The 18,479-nt window shown below is 47.6% G+C and overlaps 1 protein-coding gene across 8 annotated transcripts in view; it reads left to right on the top strand.

The window, feature by feature from the left end:
* Positions 1-18,479, top strand: part of SLC39A11 (solute carrier family 39 member 11) — a 463,694-nt gene that overhangs the window by 405,829 nt on the left and 39,386 nt on the right. For 2 of the 8 annotated variants that reach the window (XM_058428499.1, XM_058428500.1), the window contains exons 8-9: positions 15,451-15,765; positions 15,883-16,139. The exons of the other annotated variants lie outside the window; for them this stretch is intronic. In XM_058428499.1, the coding sequence (XP_058284482.1) occupies positions 15,451-15,765; positions 15,883-15,979 (412 nt within the window). In that variant the 3' untranslated portion in view covers positions 15,980-16,139. Of the gene's footprint in view, positions 1-15,450; positions 15,766-15,882; positions 16,140-18,479 lie in introns of those variants that run through there. 8 annotated transcript variants of the gene reach the window in all.

Below are 18,479 nucleotides of genomic sequence, written 5' to 3'. Positions count from 1 at the left end.
AGAAAAGCATGCTGGCTGTATGAAAGAAAAATGATACATTCTCCCTGTAAGCAAAGGACGAAGAGGGAAATTAAGGGAGACAGGAGAAGCAATAGGTGTGGTTGGCAGAACAGGTGACCCAGAGATTTCTGCATGTTCCTCAAAGAGCAACCAGATCAATTTGAACAGGAGCAACAATCAAAGTTATAATTGAAAATAAAATCTCTGGAACCTGAGGGGAAAATAATCTGAGGATGCAGCTCAAAAGAACTCAACCACATTTTAGTTGAATTTAATGAAAAGAAAATTGCAATGTGACATATCCTGGGAAAACTTTTGAGTTGTTGATACATAAAATATCACAAAACCATCCAGATAGGAAAAGCAGGTTACTTATAAAAGAGTTAAGTTCAGGTTGATCAGCAATTAGTTTAAGTGAAAAGGGACATTCATTGAAAGGACACAGGAAACAGGGCAAGAAAATCTTCAGCTTCATGAACTGAAATTGAACCTGGAAAGTTCTCTCTCTCTCTCTCTCTCTCTCTGTCTCTCTCATACACTTACATGCACACACACACACTTTCTTCATCATTTCTTTGCCCAACAGCCATTGTCCATTGAATACCTTTTTCTTTATCAAGTTTTAATTAAGTAAGAAGGAAGATATTTGGCTCAGCTCATCTCTGTTCAAGGAGAGACCCTCAAGCGATAGGTGAAAGAGCAGCCTATACATCAGATCTCTTGAGGCAGGTGTCCACACCTGGGCCAATTGGTGAGCACACCTATCAGAAAAGAGCTCAAGCCAGGCATGGGGACATACACTTGTATTCCCAGCACTTTGGGAGGCTGAGGTGGGAGGATCACTGGAGCTTGAGCAACATAATGAGACCCTGTCTCCACAATAAAAAAGTGCTCAGCTATTTCCTCATTGGGCGAGTGAATTTAAAAAGAAAAAGGCTTGGCCGGGCACGGTGGCTTATGCCTGTAATCCCAGCACTTTGGGAGGCCGAGGTGGGTGGATCATGAGGTCAGGAGATTGAGACCATCCTGGCTAAGATGGTGAAACCCTGTCTCTACTAAAAAATACAACAAAAATTAGCTGGGTGTGGTGGTGGACGCCTGTAGTCCCAGCTACTCAGGAGGCTGAGGCAGGAGAATGGCATGAACCTGGGAGGCGGAGCTTGTAGTGAGCCAAGATCGCGTCACTGCACTCCAGCCTGGGTGACAGAGTGAGACTCCATCTCAAAAAAAAGAAAAAAGAAAAAGGCTTTGCCTAGGTTTCTCAGAAAACAGAGCCAAAGGCAAAGTTCATGCATTATGATTTGTGAGCCGTGTGCTGCCGCAGAAGCAAAAGTGAAAAGGAAGTGAACAACACACGAAAGCAAGAAAGCAAATCCAAGGCTTATCATTGAGCTAGCTATAGCTTCTCAAAACAAGTCAATCGTGATGCTCAGTCATGGGTTGGGAAGAATATCTTCAAGGAGACTGAATGGAACTGCTGAGTGAACTCTCATTGGAAAGGGCAGAGAGATTGTAGAAGAATGGACAAGGAATGCTGTGGCCATGGGTCTTCCTGAGCTTGGGGGTCCCTGAGACCATCCCTGATGTTAGGAGATGAGGTAACAGGCTATAGGCAAGAATGACATGATGTACCAGTCAAGGTTCTCTGGAGACAGAACCAATAGGATGTGTATATATATAAAGAGATTTGTTATGAAGAATTTGCTCATGTGATTATGGGAGCCAGCAAGTCCAAATTCACACAGTGGGCTGGCAGATTCGAGACCCAGGAGAGTTGATGGTGTGGTTCTAGTTCAAAGGCAGTATGCTGGAGAATATTTTTCCTTTTCCTACTTGGTAGTGGATAAGTCTTTTTGTTCTGTTCAAGCCTTCAGCTTACTTGGATGAGGCCCACTCAGATTCATGAGGGCAGTCTGGCCTACTGTACCAATTAAAATGCTTATCTCATCCAAAAGCCCTCAGAATGTGTGACCAAATATCTAGGCACCTCCTGGCCCAGTCAAGTTGACACATAAAATTAACTATCACACATGAGAATTGCTGGGGCTGCTCAAGCAGGATACAGGGCAAGTGGCCAATGTCCAGAGTCCAGGAGAACCTTGGAACTGGAGTGGAGCAGCCTGGTTCCGTACACTGGACTTGGCAAGCAGACTGACTACCATGTCTGGTACAAAATTATTATAGTGTAGTTATTGTTCTGCAGAAATTAGAATTGATTATGTGTTTATCTTTAAATTCTATTGACTTGCCTCTTACTGATAAAACCCTTATCATTTAAACTGGTTGTCCTTTGAGGATATTTTTGCCATGCTTGAGAAGAATGGATAAAAAGAGCCTTCAAGGCTGAACTTTGGCTTTTGCTTGGCAATTATTATTCCATGCCATACCTTTGCCTTCCTAACCATTTTCTCTTTGGTGGAAACAAGATGAACCCTGACTTAATATAACAGAACAAGGATGTGTACCTGTGTGGATGTGGGGTGCCAAAGGGAATGATCGGGACTTTGTGCAACTCATAAATGTGGAGATGATGATGTGTTCATAGTTGCTTGATGACACAGGAGCTCTTCAATCTTTCTCCTCCTTAAGTGATCTTTATTTGCTTTCCTGTCTGCCCTCCAGTACCACCAGTGTCTCCCTGCCTATACACGTATACATATTCTCACTTGGACAGGTCCACATTTTTTCAGTTGTAATCAGTATACCAAAACTTGTTTTCTTTGTTGTTTTTTAGACATCTGTCATTCGGGGTCTCTTTCTGTCTTGCTCTGCCATCCAGGGTAGAGTACAGTGGCATGATCATAGCTCACTGCAACCTCCAACTCCTGGGCTCATATGATCCTCTCACTTCAGCCTCCAAAGTAGCTGGGATTACAGGTGTGGGCCCCTACACCCAGCTACTTAAAGAAAAATTTTTTGTAGCAATGGGGGTCTTCCTATGTTGCCCAGGCTTGTCTGTAACTCCTGGGCTCAAGCAGTCCTCCTGCTTCAGCCTCCCAAAATGCTGGGATTACACATATGAGCCATGATGCCTGGCCTAACAAAAATGCTAATGAGATTGTTTACATTCTCTTTTTCATACTAACTCTCATAAATCCAGTAAGTATTTACATTTACAGCACATCTCAATTTGGATTCACCATATTTCAGGTGCTCAACGGCCACACATAACCCATGGCTACCATATTGGATAGAGCCCGGCCCTAGAGCAGTGGTTCTAAACCTTGACTACACATTGGAATCAAGTGGAGAACTTTCAAATACTGATGCCTGGGCCCTGTCGCTCAGTGATTCTGATTGAATTGGATTGGGCTGGGGCCCGGGCTCTTCAGGTAGCTGTTGGGCAGACAGGATGAGAACCACTCTTCCTTAGGGAGCTCTCCCTGGGAAGGTAGATCCTTTTCCCCACTCTGGCCAGACCTCTCCCCCTTCTTCCCCATGAGACTTACATTGTAAACAGAAATTAAGCAAGCTCTAACTTGGGTCATGAGGGGAAGAAAAACAGAAACAGGATGGTATTAAATTCTGTCTGACAGGCAAGAGTGAACAAGCTGAATTCACTTGTTTCTTTGGGTCTGTTTACCAACAGGCTCAGTAATTATTTGTTTTGCCACTGCCCTTTAAGCTTGCAATGTGTTTCCCATTCTTTCTTTGCCAGAGTGTTCTTTGAGAATTGAGAATTATTTAGGAACACTACAGAGTTGGCAAGACTTGCCCCTGTGCTCCCCTGGGAGTTTCCAAAGGGAATGAAGGCATTCCATCAGGAATCCTGATTCCTGGAGAGAACTAAAGAAGTATATGAGACAGAAAATCAAGGATGCTGTGACGTGTGTACAACCCATTTTTCTTTGCCTTAGACAAGCAAACTCCCCTTCTTCTCAAATAGAAACCAGTCCAGACAAACCGCAGAGACTTAAGTTTCTAAATGCATCCAGAAGAGATTGTTTCAGGGAAGTGCACAAATGAGGCATGAATAATTCAATCAGCAGGAAAACAAACACGATGACACCCCACATCTGAAACCCAAGGTGTCGGCAGGCAGCTGTTTGCCAGTTCCAGCAGCTCACAAACACCTGAGGCTCCATCTGGCCAGTTGGTCCCTCACACTTAAACTTCCCAGGATGGCAGAGAGCTGGCAGCCATGTCCTGGGGACCAGAAAATAGCTGAAAAATTTCTGGAGGCCTTGGAATACAAAATGTACAGAGAATAGAATCATTGGGAGGAAGAAATGTGCTTCCTTGATCTTTGCTCTCTGGATCCAGGATTAATAAAGTAAGTAACTGATCCAGGCAAAAGATTTTTCCTCTAGTGAATGTAGCACATTCACTACAAAGAGATGGAATTGTACCCATTGTTGATGGTCGGCTCACAGTCTGACCCCTGGAGCTCAGAATGGAGCCCAGCTGAACCACATGGACTGAGAGGTGAAGAATGTTCCCCCAGGGAAATGTTAGGTCACATTAATGCAAGAGCAGGGACCTTCATACTCTTGGTCCTTCATGGTTGATTCCAAAATCCAAACTCTGCCATTGAGTTAGGTAGCCCTCCGTCTGCTAGGGTGCCACAACTTTGATGTTGACCTTCAGGTGGAAGAGATGGGCCAACCCATTCACCCTTAATCCAGCCTATCACCCAGATCCTATCGTTACAAATGGCCAGCTGATGTCAAGGGTACATTGTCGCTGTGGATGAGAGGATTGATGCAGTTGGGTAAATAACTCACACAGGAACCAGTTCTATGAATTTACTGATAATAGTTGCAATCAGCTGTACTTATTAATATGGAACATATAAATTCAACCACATTTCTCATGTTCTATGAAAGTTTACATTCTCCTTCAAGATAAAGGTTGGGGGAGAGGGAGCAGGACCTTGATAACTGCCTTTTTCCCACTGTCTTCACTATAAAAGTATCATTATAGTGTACTTTTGCATCTCCTTTAATGACATGTTTCTAGGTTTCATTTATATCATTTGCAAGACACAGAAACACAATTCATATTGTCCTAAACCGAAAGGAGAATTTACTGGTTCATGGACCTGAAGAGTCTGGATGCTGGTTTTAGGCACAATTTGGTCCAGAGGCTCAAATTATATCATCAGGTCTCTGCTTATTTTTTCTCTCTCTCAGCTGTGCTCTCTTCAGCATAGGCATTATTCCCCATTTCTAATGGTGTTAAGATGGCTTCCTGCTAATGACTCCAGCCCTATATCCTCCCAGGTTCAAGTCCAAACAAAATAGACCGTCTCCTCTCAATAGCTCCCTTGGAATCCTAATAGACCAACTTGGGCCACTTATTCCCTCTTGGACCAATCACTGTAGCTAGAGAGATGGAGTTGCACCCATTGTTCAGGGTAGGGTCACAGTCTAGTCCCTAGAGCTTGGACTGGAGCCCCAGCTGAACCACATAGACTGAGAGGGGAAGAGGAGCCCCCAGGGAACTGCCAGGTCATGCTAAGGTGTGAGAGGGGACCTTCATACCCTTGGTCCTTCATGGTTGATTCCATTGGTTTGTGGATAAAATACACACAGATGGCGCTTTGGCTTTTTTGAGGGACAGCATCACTTTATGCATAGAGTCTACCATAAAATTCAGGGCCTCACAGGACCCACTGAAAAGCGTATCAAAGAAAAGGGATTTGTCAACATGCGTCCTCATCTTTACTGGTATTCCTTAGGACCGGTGAATCTAGCTGCGTCTTTGACTTCCTTAATCTAAATGATGGGAAAAGTGGGGAGCTGTTCTCCAAAAAGGGTGCTTAGCACCACGTTAGAGCAAGGACCCTGAAGTCAGACTTCCTAGGTCCAAATCAAGGTGCCGCGATTTACTAGCTACGTAGTCTTGAACAAGTGACTCGAGATCTCTGTACCTTGGTTTCCTCATCTGTCAGTGAGGGATGATAATAGTTTATCTCCTATAAGAAGATTAAATGAATTAGCAAGTTAATGTGTCTAAAATGCTCAATACAGTGTTTGGGCAAATAGCAGGTACCCTCTGGTAAAAATAATAGTTATTGTTGTTGTTGTTTTGGAAAGAGTCTTGCTCCGTTGTCCAGGCTAGAGTACAGTGGCATGATCGCGGCTCATTGCAACCTCCGCCTCCCAGGTTCAAGTGGTTCTCATGCCTCAGCCTCCCAAGTAACTGAGACTACAGGCACATGCCACCATGCCTGGCTAATTTTTGTATTTTTAGTAGAGATGGGGTTTCACCGTGTTGGCCAGGCTGGTCTTGAACTCCTGGCTTCAAAGGATTCACCCGCCTCGGCCTCCTGAAGTGCTGGGATTACAGGCATGAGCTACCATGCCCGGCCAGTAGTTTTTCTTATTATGAGGTGGGTTCCTCTGTTTAGGGATCATCAAACAGAGAAATTAATTTCTAAGCCTCTCCCAAGGAGACACCGAGATAGAAGATAGCTAAACCTCTCCTATATTCATTCAGGTTCTTGGTTTCTGAAAACTCTGAGTTGATCTCGTTTGGCCATAGATGTTAACAGTTTTCCGAAATGGATTTAAGGGCTGAATCTGTCTGGACTTCAGTTTGGCCATGGAGAAACAGATCATCAGAAAAGTGGGGACAGGAAACCTTACTCTGTGTGTTTCACGGGCATATTGTCAAGACAAAGAATGTGGGTGACATGCTTGGAACCCTATGGGGTATCGCCCCCCAGACCCCCCATGTTACCTTTACCCCAGCAAGAAAATGCCCATTCAAAGGTGTTCTTTTGCTTACTGTGTCTCCTTATTATAATAGTTCTCCTATTTCTCCCCACACAGTACTGCTATAATTAAAAGGCCATCGGCTTTGCATGTCATTACTTGGCTGTAAAAGTTTCTGCAAGTTGGAACTTGAGTGTAGAGGGATTTGGCTTTGATGCACAGGGTTTATGTTGCTGTCTTTCTCCCTCCTAAAGCACATACACACCAGCACATCAGTCCCACATGCAGGACTTTTCATTGCCTTGTGGTTTGGAAGGGATCCACTCCTGATGGAAACCCCCTAATATCTCAGGAAAAGCCTATGAAATAAACTCAAGTGGGCGGAAGAGGCAGACAGATGAAGACCTGCCGAACGACAGCGCTGGTGTCTGGTGATGGGGCGGTAAGGGAGCTCAGGAGATCAGACAGCCCATTTATGTCTTCTTTCTTTCTGACTCCCAAACCCACAAAGACAGAGGGAATCCATTTTTTTTTCCTTTCTTCCTTTTTTTTTTTTGGTGAGATAGAGTCTCACTCTGTCACCCAGGCTGGAGTGCAGTGGCATGATCTCGGCTCACTGCAACCTCCACCTCCAGGGTTCAAGCGATTCTCCTGCCTCAGCCTCCTGAGTAGCTGGAATTATAGGCATGCGCCACCACACCTGGCTAATTTTTGTATTTTTAGTAGAGACGGAGTTTCACTATGTTGGCCAGGCTGGTCTTGAACTCCTGACCTCAAGTGATCCACCCACCTCAGCCTCCCAAAGTGTTGGGATTACATTCATGAGCCACCATGCCCTGCCAGAATCCACTCTTAAAATTCCCTGAAAAAATTCCCATACTCTCCCATGGACCCTTTCTGCTTTTGTGCAAAAATGATGGCTAGAACTTGGCACTGTCGTGTCCTTTGATAACTCATTTAGTAGAGCAGAAGACTGTAGGTCTCTAGAACTTGGCACTGTTGATCATCTGGTGGATAATTCTTTGTCGTGGGCGGGGGGTGCCCTGTGCATTAGCCTCTTCCCACTAGATGCCTTTCCCATAGTTGTGACAACCAAAAATGTCTGCAGACATTGCCCAGTGTTCCCTAGGGGTCCAAATTGGCCTGGTTGAGACCACCACCCTGGGTGGTACATGCTTCAAGCACTTGAAGGCCTACTATGTGCCAGCCGCTGTGCTAGGTGCTGCCTAAAGAAAAAAACAGTAGCTTCCTACCTTCGGACTCAGTAGAACACAAGGAGATAGAGTTAGCTTGCGAATTTATGAGAGCACATGGATTGGTATATCCGAGGTTAGTGATCTGTCCACCCTGAGAAATGTCTATGTTCTCTTTTATTTTATTTTATGGAGACAGAGTCTCACTCCGTTACCTAGGCTGGAGTGCAGTGGTGTGATCACAGCTCACTGCAGCCTCCATCTCCCAGGCTCAGGCGATCTTCCCACCTCAACCTCCTGAGTAGCCGGGACTACAGGCAGGCACCACCATAGCTGGCTAATTTTTAAACATTCTGTAGAGATGGGGTTTCTTTATGTCACCCAGGCTGGTCTCAAACTTCTGGGCTCAAACAGTCCTTCCACCTCAGCTTCCCAGAGTGCTGAGATTACAGGCGTGAGCCACCATACTCTGCATGTCTATGTTCTTTTTTTTTTTTCCTTTTCCTTCCTTCCTTCCTTCCTTCCTTCCTTCCTTCCTTCCTTCCTTCCTTCCTTCCTTCCTTCCTCTTTCTTTCTTTCCCTTTTTCTTTTTTTCTTTTTTTTGGAGACAGAGTCTCCCTTTGTCTCCCAGGCTGGAGTACAGTGGTGCAACCTCGGCTCCCTGCAACTTCCACCTCCCTGCAACCTCCACCTCCCAGGTTCAAGCGATTCTTGTGCTTCAGCCTCCCCGGTGGCTGGGACTACAGGCATGCACCACCACACCTGGCTGATTTTTGTATTTTTAGTAGAGACAGGGTTTCACCATGTTGGCCAGGCTGGTCTCGAACTCCTGAGCTAAGGTGTCTGCCCACTTCGGCCTCCCAAAGTGCTGGGATTAGAGGCATGAGCTACCATGCCTAGCCAGGTCTCTGTTCTTTAAACTGCATCACTCACTATCTCTTGAAAGAGCTCTTTCTGGCCCCACAGCCTTCCTGCTTAGCATCGCCACACAAGGAGATAGTCCCTCAACACCACGTCCTTGTGTGCCCTCCTCAGTGGAGAGAGCGGCTAGTTTTTGTCCCCCATAGATCCCCACTTCCGAGGCTTGACCAGCTTCCTCCACACCTCCCTCTTTTCAGGCAAAATTCCAAGTCTTTAACCTCCTGGAAGGCATTGTTGGCAGTGCCAAAACCATGGCAAACATCTGGGTGAGAACTGCAAAATGAGACCAGTTCTTCCAAAGTTTCCCAGCTCTGCCACTGGGATGGGATGTGATGGAAGGTGAATGTGGCCCCCAAGCATGTCATCCCATCTGAGCTTGGTGGAGCTTCAGGCTGCAGGTTCTGCAGGGCCCATGTGTACCACGTGTGTCAGCCTGATATGGCTTGGCTATGTCCCCACCCAAATCTCATCTTGAATTGTAGCTCCCCTAATTCCCTTATGTTGTGGGATGGGCCCAGTGGGAGATAATTGAACCATGGGGTGGTTTCCCCTATGCTGTTCTCATGGTAGTGAATAAGTCTCAAGAGATCTGATGGTTTTATAAGGGGAAACTTTCGCTTGGCTGTCACTCTTCTCTTGTCTGCCGCCATGTGAGATGTGCCTTTCACCTTCTGCCATGATTGTGAGGCCTCCCCATCCACGTGGAATTGTGAGTCCATTAAATCTCTTTCTTTTGTACATTGCCCAGTCTTGGGTATGTCTTTATGAACAGCGTGAAAACAGACTAATACACAGCCCCACCTCTGTCTTGCCCCTTTCTTGCCCTTGCCTTGGATTGCTTGTTCTGTCTCCTTCATTAAGGCCTGGGGACCCCGGGGGCAGGGCTGTGCATTCTGACTCCTGTGTCCCTTCCCTGGCCATCCCCAGCCCCGCCTTTCATGGCGGTATATCTTGGAGATGTTCAGAAACCACTGAATACATCCAGATGTTGGCTGCTGTATATAAAAATAGTAAAATGTCCTCCTGGCATTTTAGGTTTCCTTCAAACTATATGTGATTCAGAGGCAGCTGTACTTACTGCCCAAAGATTAGATAGAAATGACTTTATGATTCTGAGATTTAAAATGACCGCTCCACCCCAACTTTTAATGGAAAACTATTAAAAAATAAAATTCCAGTCAAGTTCTTTGTCCTGGTAGAATGCAATAGAACAAGCACGGGATGTGAAATAGGGACTTTAACAAAGATGCTGACCCAGACTTTGCCCATCTCCTACCAAAGAAGCCAGCAGCATCATGGCCCTTTGCCCCAGGGGCACGATGGCAAGCTGACTGGCAACCAAGATTACACATTCAACCTTCGTCTCCCAAGAGCTTCTGTTCTAGCTCGCCATAACCCCTGATCTAGCTTGCTGTATGTCAGGTATCAGAAGTACCTCTCTGGAGCAGGCCAGCTCCTGTGTTGAGGTTTTTCGCGGACTGATTTTTTTGGTGTGGATCTCTACCAACCCCAGAATCTGAAAAGGGCCTCCAGAGGGGTGGATGTAGGTAGCAAACCTGAAGGCTAGTGATTTCAGGATTTCAGCTACCCATCCCCTGCCAAGTAAGATGAATCACATGCGGTGGAGTTAACAGCACAGAGCAACACAGAAGGCTTTGTCCCCTGGTCCCTGGCTGACAACATCCACAGCCCTGGCCGCCCTTGCCAGCTCTGTCTCAGGGTTGCTCTGTCCCCAGAGATCTTTAAATATGGGATAGGCAGGCATCTATCCCAAGTGTTTACAGTATGGCCCCAAGGCAAGGAGTGGATTAGACTCTTTCTAGAAATACCTTTCGGCCTTAGAGGAGGGACAAGGAGGCAACTGTTATTAATGAATGAAGGGATAGACCAGCACACATTGCAGGGGCTTCCTGAAGCTCCTCTCCCTCCATCTGAGCTGATCCAGGGTACTTAAGAGTAGCAGACTGGATAGATTCCCAGGCCAGGCCAGGGCCGCTCCTCTTTGCCCCTAGCTCCCAGCAAAGTCTAAAGCAAGCTTGCCCAACCCATGGCCCGCAGGTTGCATGCAGCCCAGGATGGCTTTGAATGCAGCCTAACACAAATTCATAAACTTTGTTAAAACATTATTAGATTTCTATGCAAAATTTTTTTACTTTAGCTCATCAGCTGTCTTAGTGTTAGTGTATGTTATGTGTGGCCCAAGACAATTCTTTTTCTTCCAGTGTGGCCCAGGGAAGCCAAAAGATTGGACACCCATGGTCTAGAGGGATTTCAGTCTCCTCCCAAAGAACCAACCTCCGGCCAGTCGCGGTGGCTCACGCCTGTAATCCCAGCACTTTGGGAGGCGAGGTGGGTGGATCACGAGGTCAGGAGATCGAGACCATCCTGGCTAACATGGTGAAACCCCGTCTCTACTAAAAATACAAAAAGTAGCCAGGCGTGGTGGCGGGCATCTGTAGTCCCAGCTACTCGGGAGGCTGGGGCAGGAGAATGGCGTGAACCCGGAAGGCGGAGCTTGCAGTGAGCCGAAATCGCGCCACTGCCCTCCAGCCTGGGAGACAGAGTGAGACTCCCTCTCAAAAAAAAAAAAAAGAACCAACCTCCACACCCCAGAGCTACCCTTTCACTGCTGTGAAAGCCCCTCCAGGTATTCACACTGGAGGAATGTTTGTACCGTGGGGATGATGCCAGTTCCATCGGGGCAGGGACTTCTGTTTTCTCAGTAGCTAGAAGAATATATGGCGCAAATAACTATTTGTCGAATGAATAAATAAAAGGAAAGTGGCTTTTAGTCACTGTTCAACCAAAGTACTTTTCTTTTTTAAACCATGTAACATTTTAAGCAAACACCCAAAAAGGATAATACTACAATCATAAAACCCCATATGCTCATCACACAGCTACAGCATTTATTCAGCCCCAACTGCCTTTTTTTTTTTTTTTTGGTTTTTATTATGGAGACTTGTGAACATACATAAAAATAGAATACCATAATAAACCCCGTATGTGCATTATCCAGCTTCAACAATTATCAACAATAGCAAACCAACTTTACCACACTGAAAATGCAATAAACGGTTTTGGGGAGTAACCACATCAGTTTAGTTCTGAGCTATTTAGAGACAAACCTAACATCTTATAATTACATTCAACGTCCTTTCTGGAAAGAGATACAGAAAATGGCTTTTTCTTCTCCCTTGAACTTGCAAAGCAGTCCCCCGATTTCAGCCTGTGCATAAGTAAAAGTAGACGTGGAGACACGTATAGAAAAGTACCCACCTCCAGCCAGCCATGATCTGTGTTTATCTTATCAGGATAATACTAAACCAGGCCCGTGTAGAACAAGGCGTTTAGTCTTTGCAGATGGGCTTCTGTTCCTAGCCACCAGTTCAGTTTATAAATCCACTGTCCAAGGCGGAAAACAATTTGAAAGGCAACATTGTTCCTGGACAAGGCTGTTACTGTGATAACGGAGCTTGTGTGGCTCCTGTCTACTTCATAAATTGCCCAGCCCTGCGGTTACAGCCAGGGGGCCTTGGCAGGAGTACTGTTCGGTATCTCATCCTTCCTAAGCCCACCCGAATGGCGAGTGTATCAGTCAAATCAGACATAGGAGCATTTATGGAGCCCCTAGGATCATGGAGGTGGGGGAGTTCTGCTCTGAGGGGGCCAGACAGGAGCAGAGGTCATGGTCCCTGCCAGGGGATGTGACTCAGCGTTTCTCAGATGGAGGACTTAGCAGCCACTGGTGATCTGATTTTCAGAGCAACCCAGGGATTTGCACTGTGGCATAGCGAGCTCATTGTTTGGAACACTTGGATTTTTGGCTTTGTTGAGATGGTGTGGTGGTGATGGGCACTGATGGAGATTGTGGGAGATTGGGTGGGCCACAGCCTCTCCCCAAAGCCTCCACCCAGCTATCCTCTGTCCCTGATCTTATTGGGAGCAAATTGAAGATAGACATCTTCATCTGGGGATAATCAGGAAAGTTTTTGCAATAAAATGAAATATGTGCCAGGGGCTTGGTGGATCACACCTGTAATCCCAGCACTTTGGGAGGCCAAGGTGGGCAGATCACTTGAGTTCAGGAGTTCAAAACCAGCCTGGGCAACATGGCGAAACCCCATCTCTACAAAAAATACAAAAATTAGCCGGAAGTGGTGGCATGTACTTGTAGTCCCAACTATTCAGGAGGCTGACGTGGGAGGATCACTTGAGCCCTCGAGTTCGAGGTTGCAGCGAGCTGTGATTGGACCACTGCACTCCAGCCTGGGTGACAAGTGAGATGCTGTCTCAAAAAAAGATAAAGAATAAGAAATATGTAGGCCAGGCGCGGTGGCTCACGCTTATAATCCCAGCACTTTGGGAGGCCGAGGCGGGTGGATCACGAGGTCAGGAGATCAAGACCACGGTGAAACCCCGTCTCTACTAAAAATACAAAAAATTAGCCGGGCGTGGTGGCGGGCGCCTGTAGTCCCAGCTACTCGGAGAGGCTGAGGCAGGCGAATGGCGTGAACCCGGGAGGCGGAGCTTGCAGTGAGCCGAGATTGCGCCACTGCACTCCAGCCTGGGCGACAGAGCGAGACTCCGTCTCAAAAAAAAAAAAAGAATAAGAAATATGTAAAAGTATTTTGCAAAGCCATGAAGGTGAAATGTCTGGTGTTATGGCTATTAGCAGAAAGAAACAAGAACATTGTGGGCAGAATATAGTAGAACACATCGGGCCCAGACACATAATCAGCAGTCTCGGGCCAGGGTCCTAAGTTCTGTCTATAAAACGCAGCTGCTGAAGCGTATCTCATGAGGCGCTTGTAACCACAAGCTGATCGTACAGGCCAAGCCTCTAGCACAGAGCAGGACACATAGCAGGGCTCAAAGATGGTAGGCAGTAACAATATCTCAATCATATTATTTTGTATAATATTTATAATACATTTTATAACATAATGATTAAAAGCAGGTTCATAAAGGTGCTAAAAAGAGGTGAGTAGGTCTGTGTGGATACATTGGAAGTTCCCTGGTGGGGTGTGGCAGTAGATTGAAAGAAAATTTATATGGAAATCAGAGAGATGAGGGGCCCTATATGCTTCTCTAAGGAGCGTGGGTCTTATATGTCAGACAGCAGACAACACCTGGGCGCTTTTGAGCGAGATGGGAATGGTGAGGAGAGTCCATTAAGCCCAGCGGAACAGGAACAGACTCCGGGATCAGATCTCAGTTTAAACATGGAAGAGTCACTTACCCTCCCTGAGCCTGGTTTCTTTGATCTTAGAATGGGGATTAGTATTAGCCACGTCCCCTCTTGCAGCTGTCCTGGTAGGCACCTTGTAAATGGCAACTGCTATTATTTGTGCTTAGAAAGATCATCCCACCGGTGGGGTGGAGGACAGGGGAAGGAGCAAGTAGACTCAGAGGCCGGGGTGAGGAGCCAGGTGCGGACTCAGGCTCTGCCACGCTTTCCGATCCCCACCTTGGACCGCAGCTGAAATGCCAACTCCTGCCTTCCCCTCCCCCTGCCCCATGACTCCCGATCCCACCTGTTTCCTTCCGAGATCTTCGCAAGCTGTAATTACATACACTTTTTTCCTCGCTTAATTATTGTCTGTCTCTCCTTGCAGACTCTTTGCCCCATAGCGGGGTCTGTTTCACCAAGCCCAGCATCCAGGTGTGGTGGTGCCTGCCCCTGCATTAGTCTCCTGTGGCTGCCTAACAAATTACCACAAACTGGGTGGCTTAGAACAGCAGAAGTTGATTCTCTCACACTTCCCAAGGACAGAAGTTGGAAATCAAGGTGCCAGCAGATAGCTGTGCTCTCTGCAGGCTCTGGGAGAAGGACCCTTCCTTGCTGCTTTCCAGCTCCTGGTGGCTGCAGGCGTCCTTTGGCCGGTGGCCGTATCATGCCGGTCTTGCCTCTGCCTTCACTTCACGCAGCCTTCCTCTTCCTCTCCTCTGTGGGTCTCTCCTCTGGTTGTCTCTTGTAAGGACACTTGTCACTGGATTCAGGGCCCACCTAGATAATCTAGAATGATCTGATCTCTACCTCCTGAACTTAATTACATCCACAAAGACCCTACTTTTGTAAAGAAGATCATATTCTTAGATTCTAGGACATGGCTATCTTTTGGGGACCACCAGGCAACCCTCTGCACCCTCTTCTGTGTGAGGTTTCTCCCAGAGGAAAGACGTTTTCAGTCTATGGCCATATCACCTTGAAGGGGCCTGATCCCATCTGGTCTTAGAAGCCAGCCAGGGTCAGGCCCGGTTAGTACTTGGATGGGAGAAATGTTCAGAAATAACAGCTTGCCAGGAAGCACCCAGGGGGTGCAGCACCCTGTTTTAGGCACAGAATCCAGCCGGCTGCAGCCCAGGCAGCTCCTCCCCTCGTGGAGCTTATCCTCTGGATGAGCAGATGCATGTGGACATGTCAGGCTGTGGACAGTACGTGCCGGGAAGAAAAACTCAAGCCAGGAATGGCTTAAAACTCCTGAGAACATGATAGGGAGGAGTGGGGGTGGAGAGGGTTGTGTTCAAGGAGGAGCCACTGAAGCAGAGACCCAGTTAAGGGAGGGACAGAGGCCTCTGGGAGATGAGGTCAGAGTAACTCAAAGCAGACTTCCCGTTTCCACCCTTCTTGGCATTTCTGACCTCTGTGTACCCCATTCCCTTGATTTCCAAAGAGAACCAAGGAACTGCATACCAGCGGAAAGAAAGGGGCAGCTGCTTCTTAAAGGGAGGAGAACACAAAAGAAGGGTCAAGGGAAGGTCTACGCCCAACTAAGGGCGCGATGCCCACAGCACCTGCCTGGCCTCAGTCCAGAAAGATGGAGCAAGGGGCAGAGACTCTCCCGGGGAGGAAATATCGTAATGGATGTCCGTGGAGGCCACCAGCACCTCCAGGTCACAGAGCCAGGACAGGGGCATCTGCAAGGCAAAGTAGCCTGGGATGACAGTCAGCAGACCCCAGCCCCAGGTCTTCTCTCAGGTGGCCCAAGGTTTGTCAAAGGGAAAATGCTATTTTGGATTGTGGTAGACGGACCCTGAGGGGACCACCCCACCCTGCCCACAAGGTTCCTCCACCTTTTATTCATGTTTTGTCCATCATCTTCCAGCCACCATTCCTTAGCCTGTCGTGGAACCACTGGAGATGACGCAAAAGGAATTTCCAAACCAGCCCTGCTACAAAACCAGAAGTCCCGCAGTGGTTAGGGCCATGGAGGGGAGCCCCATAGAGCCACCTGCAGACGGCCGCACAGTGGCGAGCAGCTGAGATCTGGGTATCGTGATGTCTGAGACCAAGGAGACAGTTCTTCCAAAGTCCTTGAAACAGGAGCCAGAGCAGGAAGACACGATGGGTACCAGGGCTCGGGGAGGTATCCTAAGGAGCCAGTTCTAGCTCTCCTTCCTGAAGTTTAAATAAATAAGAAAATCACATGAGCTCAGAATGAAGCACCATCTTCGGTTTTCATTTATGTGTTCCACAGCCCAGTGGCAAGCTCACAGTGGATTTTGTGAGACCCCTTCTCGGGAGTCCCCACGCTCAGCAAAGCCAGCATGAGAGAGGGCTCGGGCCACCCTGCCTCTCCCGCCGCCGGCTCCACTTCCCCAAGACTGTGTCTGCCAGCCATGCTGCAAGCTAGGAAGCCCAGCACAACCTCCTCTATCTTCCTTCTCTTCTTCTTCTGGGACTCCCTCAGTCCAGCCCCAGACTGAGCAAGGAGAGGACTCTGTCCCCTCGGGAGAGTCAGGGCAGGGAGGTGGGTGCCACAGGTCTACCATCTTTTTCTATAAAGAGCTGGGGGGTGGGCTTGGTGGCTCACCCCTGTAATTCCAGCACATTGGGAGGCCGAGGCGGGCGGATCACGAGGTCAGGAGTTTGAGACCAGCCGGGCCAACATAGTGAAACCCCGTCTCTAGTAAAAATACAAACAATTAGCCAGGTTTGGTGTCGGGCGCCTGTAATCCCAGCTACTTGGGAGGCTGAGGGGGGAGAATCTCTTGAATCTGGGAGGCAGAGGTTGGAGTGAGCGGAGATTGTGCCATTGTACTCCAGAATGAGGAGTGGCATGGCCGTTTGTCCTCCAGGAAGTTGACTGTGGCAGCTGCGGGCTGCTGTTTCCTTGGCTATGGGTCTCAGGTGCTATTGGATTCTGTGCTGCTGAGCATGTGGTGGCTTTCGCGAGATCTGCCATGCTTGGAAAGCAAGATGCTTACTACTGTGCAACCACCCAGGGAATGGACAGTTTATTGATCTAATTTTTAAGTAAAACATTTTAATAATGTTTAAAGGCTTTTGAGTTCTCCTGGCCCAGCCCTACCCGGCATCAAGGCAGCTGCCTGTTTAAAGCATTCTAAAGAGAGGGCAGCACTGCCAATCTGAACATCTGTTTTGATTAAAGATGGGGAGGAGAGAGGGAAGGAAGTTTCCCAGACCATGAGCTTGCTGGCTGGTCAGTGTTCCCTGCAGCTTTGGAGAAGTGGGGGCACCTGAGTAGCATGTTCTCACACAGCTTCCCGGGGCAAGAAAACAGTGGGAGAGTGGGTGGGCCCAGGGGAGGGGGGCCAAAGGGCTTGTCTTCATGAGGGCTCAGCCTTTTGACCTAGATTGGAGGCTGCCTTTGAATTTGAGATTCATTATTTTCCCTTTTGCCTTCTATTTTTGTCTTGGGACTCTAATTTCAAATTGATCCAGATGTTTGGTTTATAAGAAGATATTTGGCATCCGGAAACCCCTAGAATGCTGACAGTATTTAATATCCTTTTAGTGCTGGGTGTATCCAAATTGTGTATAATATTAGCACTTCTTGGCAAACAGGTCTTGTCTAAGAAAGCAGACCCTGGTTAGGTCTGAGCCTCGTCCAGATGAGAGTGAGTGCTTTAATGAGGTGCTGCTGAGATCCAGCCGTGAGGTTTCAGCTCCATGCTCTCTGCCCCTCCTTCTTTCTTCCAGCCCCCAGTTGTCCTGTGTGTACAAGTATCTCATGGACATTGATGTGAACACATGAACAACTTTCTTTACCTCTCTGTTCTCATCCCCACCCCATCTGATAGGGTTTAGCTGTGTCCCCATTCAAATCTCAGCCTGAATTGTGTCTCCCAGAATTCCCACAAATTGTGGGAGGGATCCAGGGGGAGGTAATTGAATCATAGCAGCTGGTCTTTCCTGTGCTATTCTCCTGATAGTGAGTGAGTCTCATGAGATCTGATGGGTTTATCTGGGGTTTCCACTTTTGCCTCTTCCTCATTTTCTCTTGCCGCCGCCATGTAAGAAGTGCCTTTTGCCTTCCACCATGATTCTGAGGCCTCCCCAGCCATGTGGAGCTGTAAGTCCAGTTAAACCTCTTTTCCTTTCCAGTCTTAGGTATGTCTTTATTAGCAGCATGAAAACAGACTAATACATCACCTCATCATTTAAGGATTTGAGCAGTTTAATAAAAATGCACTACTCTGGTCGGGCATGGTAGCCCACGCCTGTAATCCAAGCACTTTGGGAGGCCGAGGTGGGTGGATCGTGAGGTCAGGAGATCGAGACCATCCTGGCTAATGCAGTGAAACCCCGTCTCTACTAAAAATACAAAAAATTAGCCGGGCATGGTGGCAGGCACCTGTAGTCCCAACTACTCGGAAGGCTGAGGCAGAAGAATGGCATGAACCCAGGAGGTGGAGCTTGCAGTCAGCCAAGATCGCACCACTGCACTCCAGCCTGGGC

Source organism: Hylobates moloch, unplaced genomic scaffold, assembly GCF_009828535.3.
Source record: "Hylobates moloch isolate HMO894 unplaced genomic scaffold, HMol_V3 SCAFFOLD_15, whole genome shotgun sequence".
Lineage (NCBI taxonomy): Eukaryota > Metazoa > Chordata > Mammalia > Primates > Hylobatidae > Hylobates > Hylobates moloch.
This window is presented reverse-complemented; position numbering and strand designations above follow the sequence as displayed.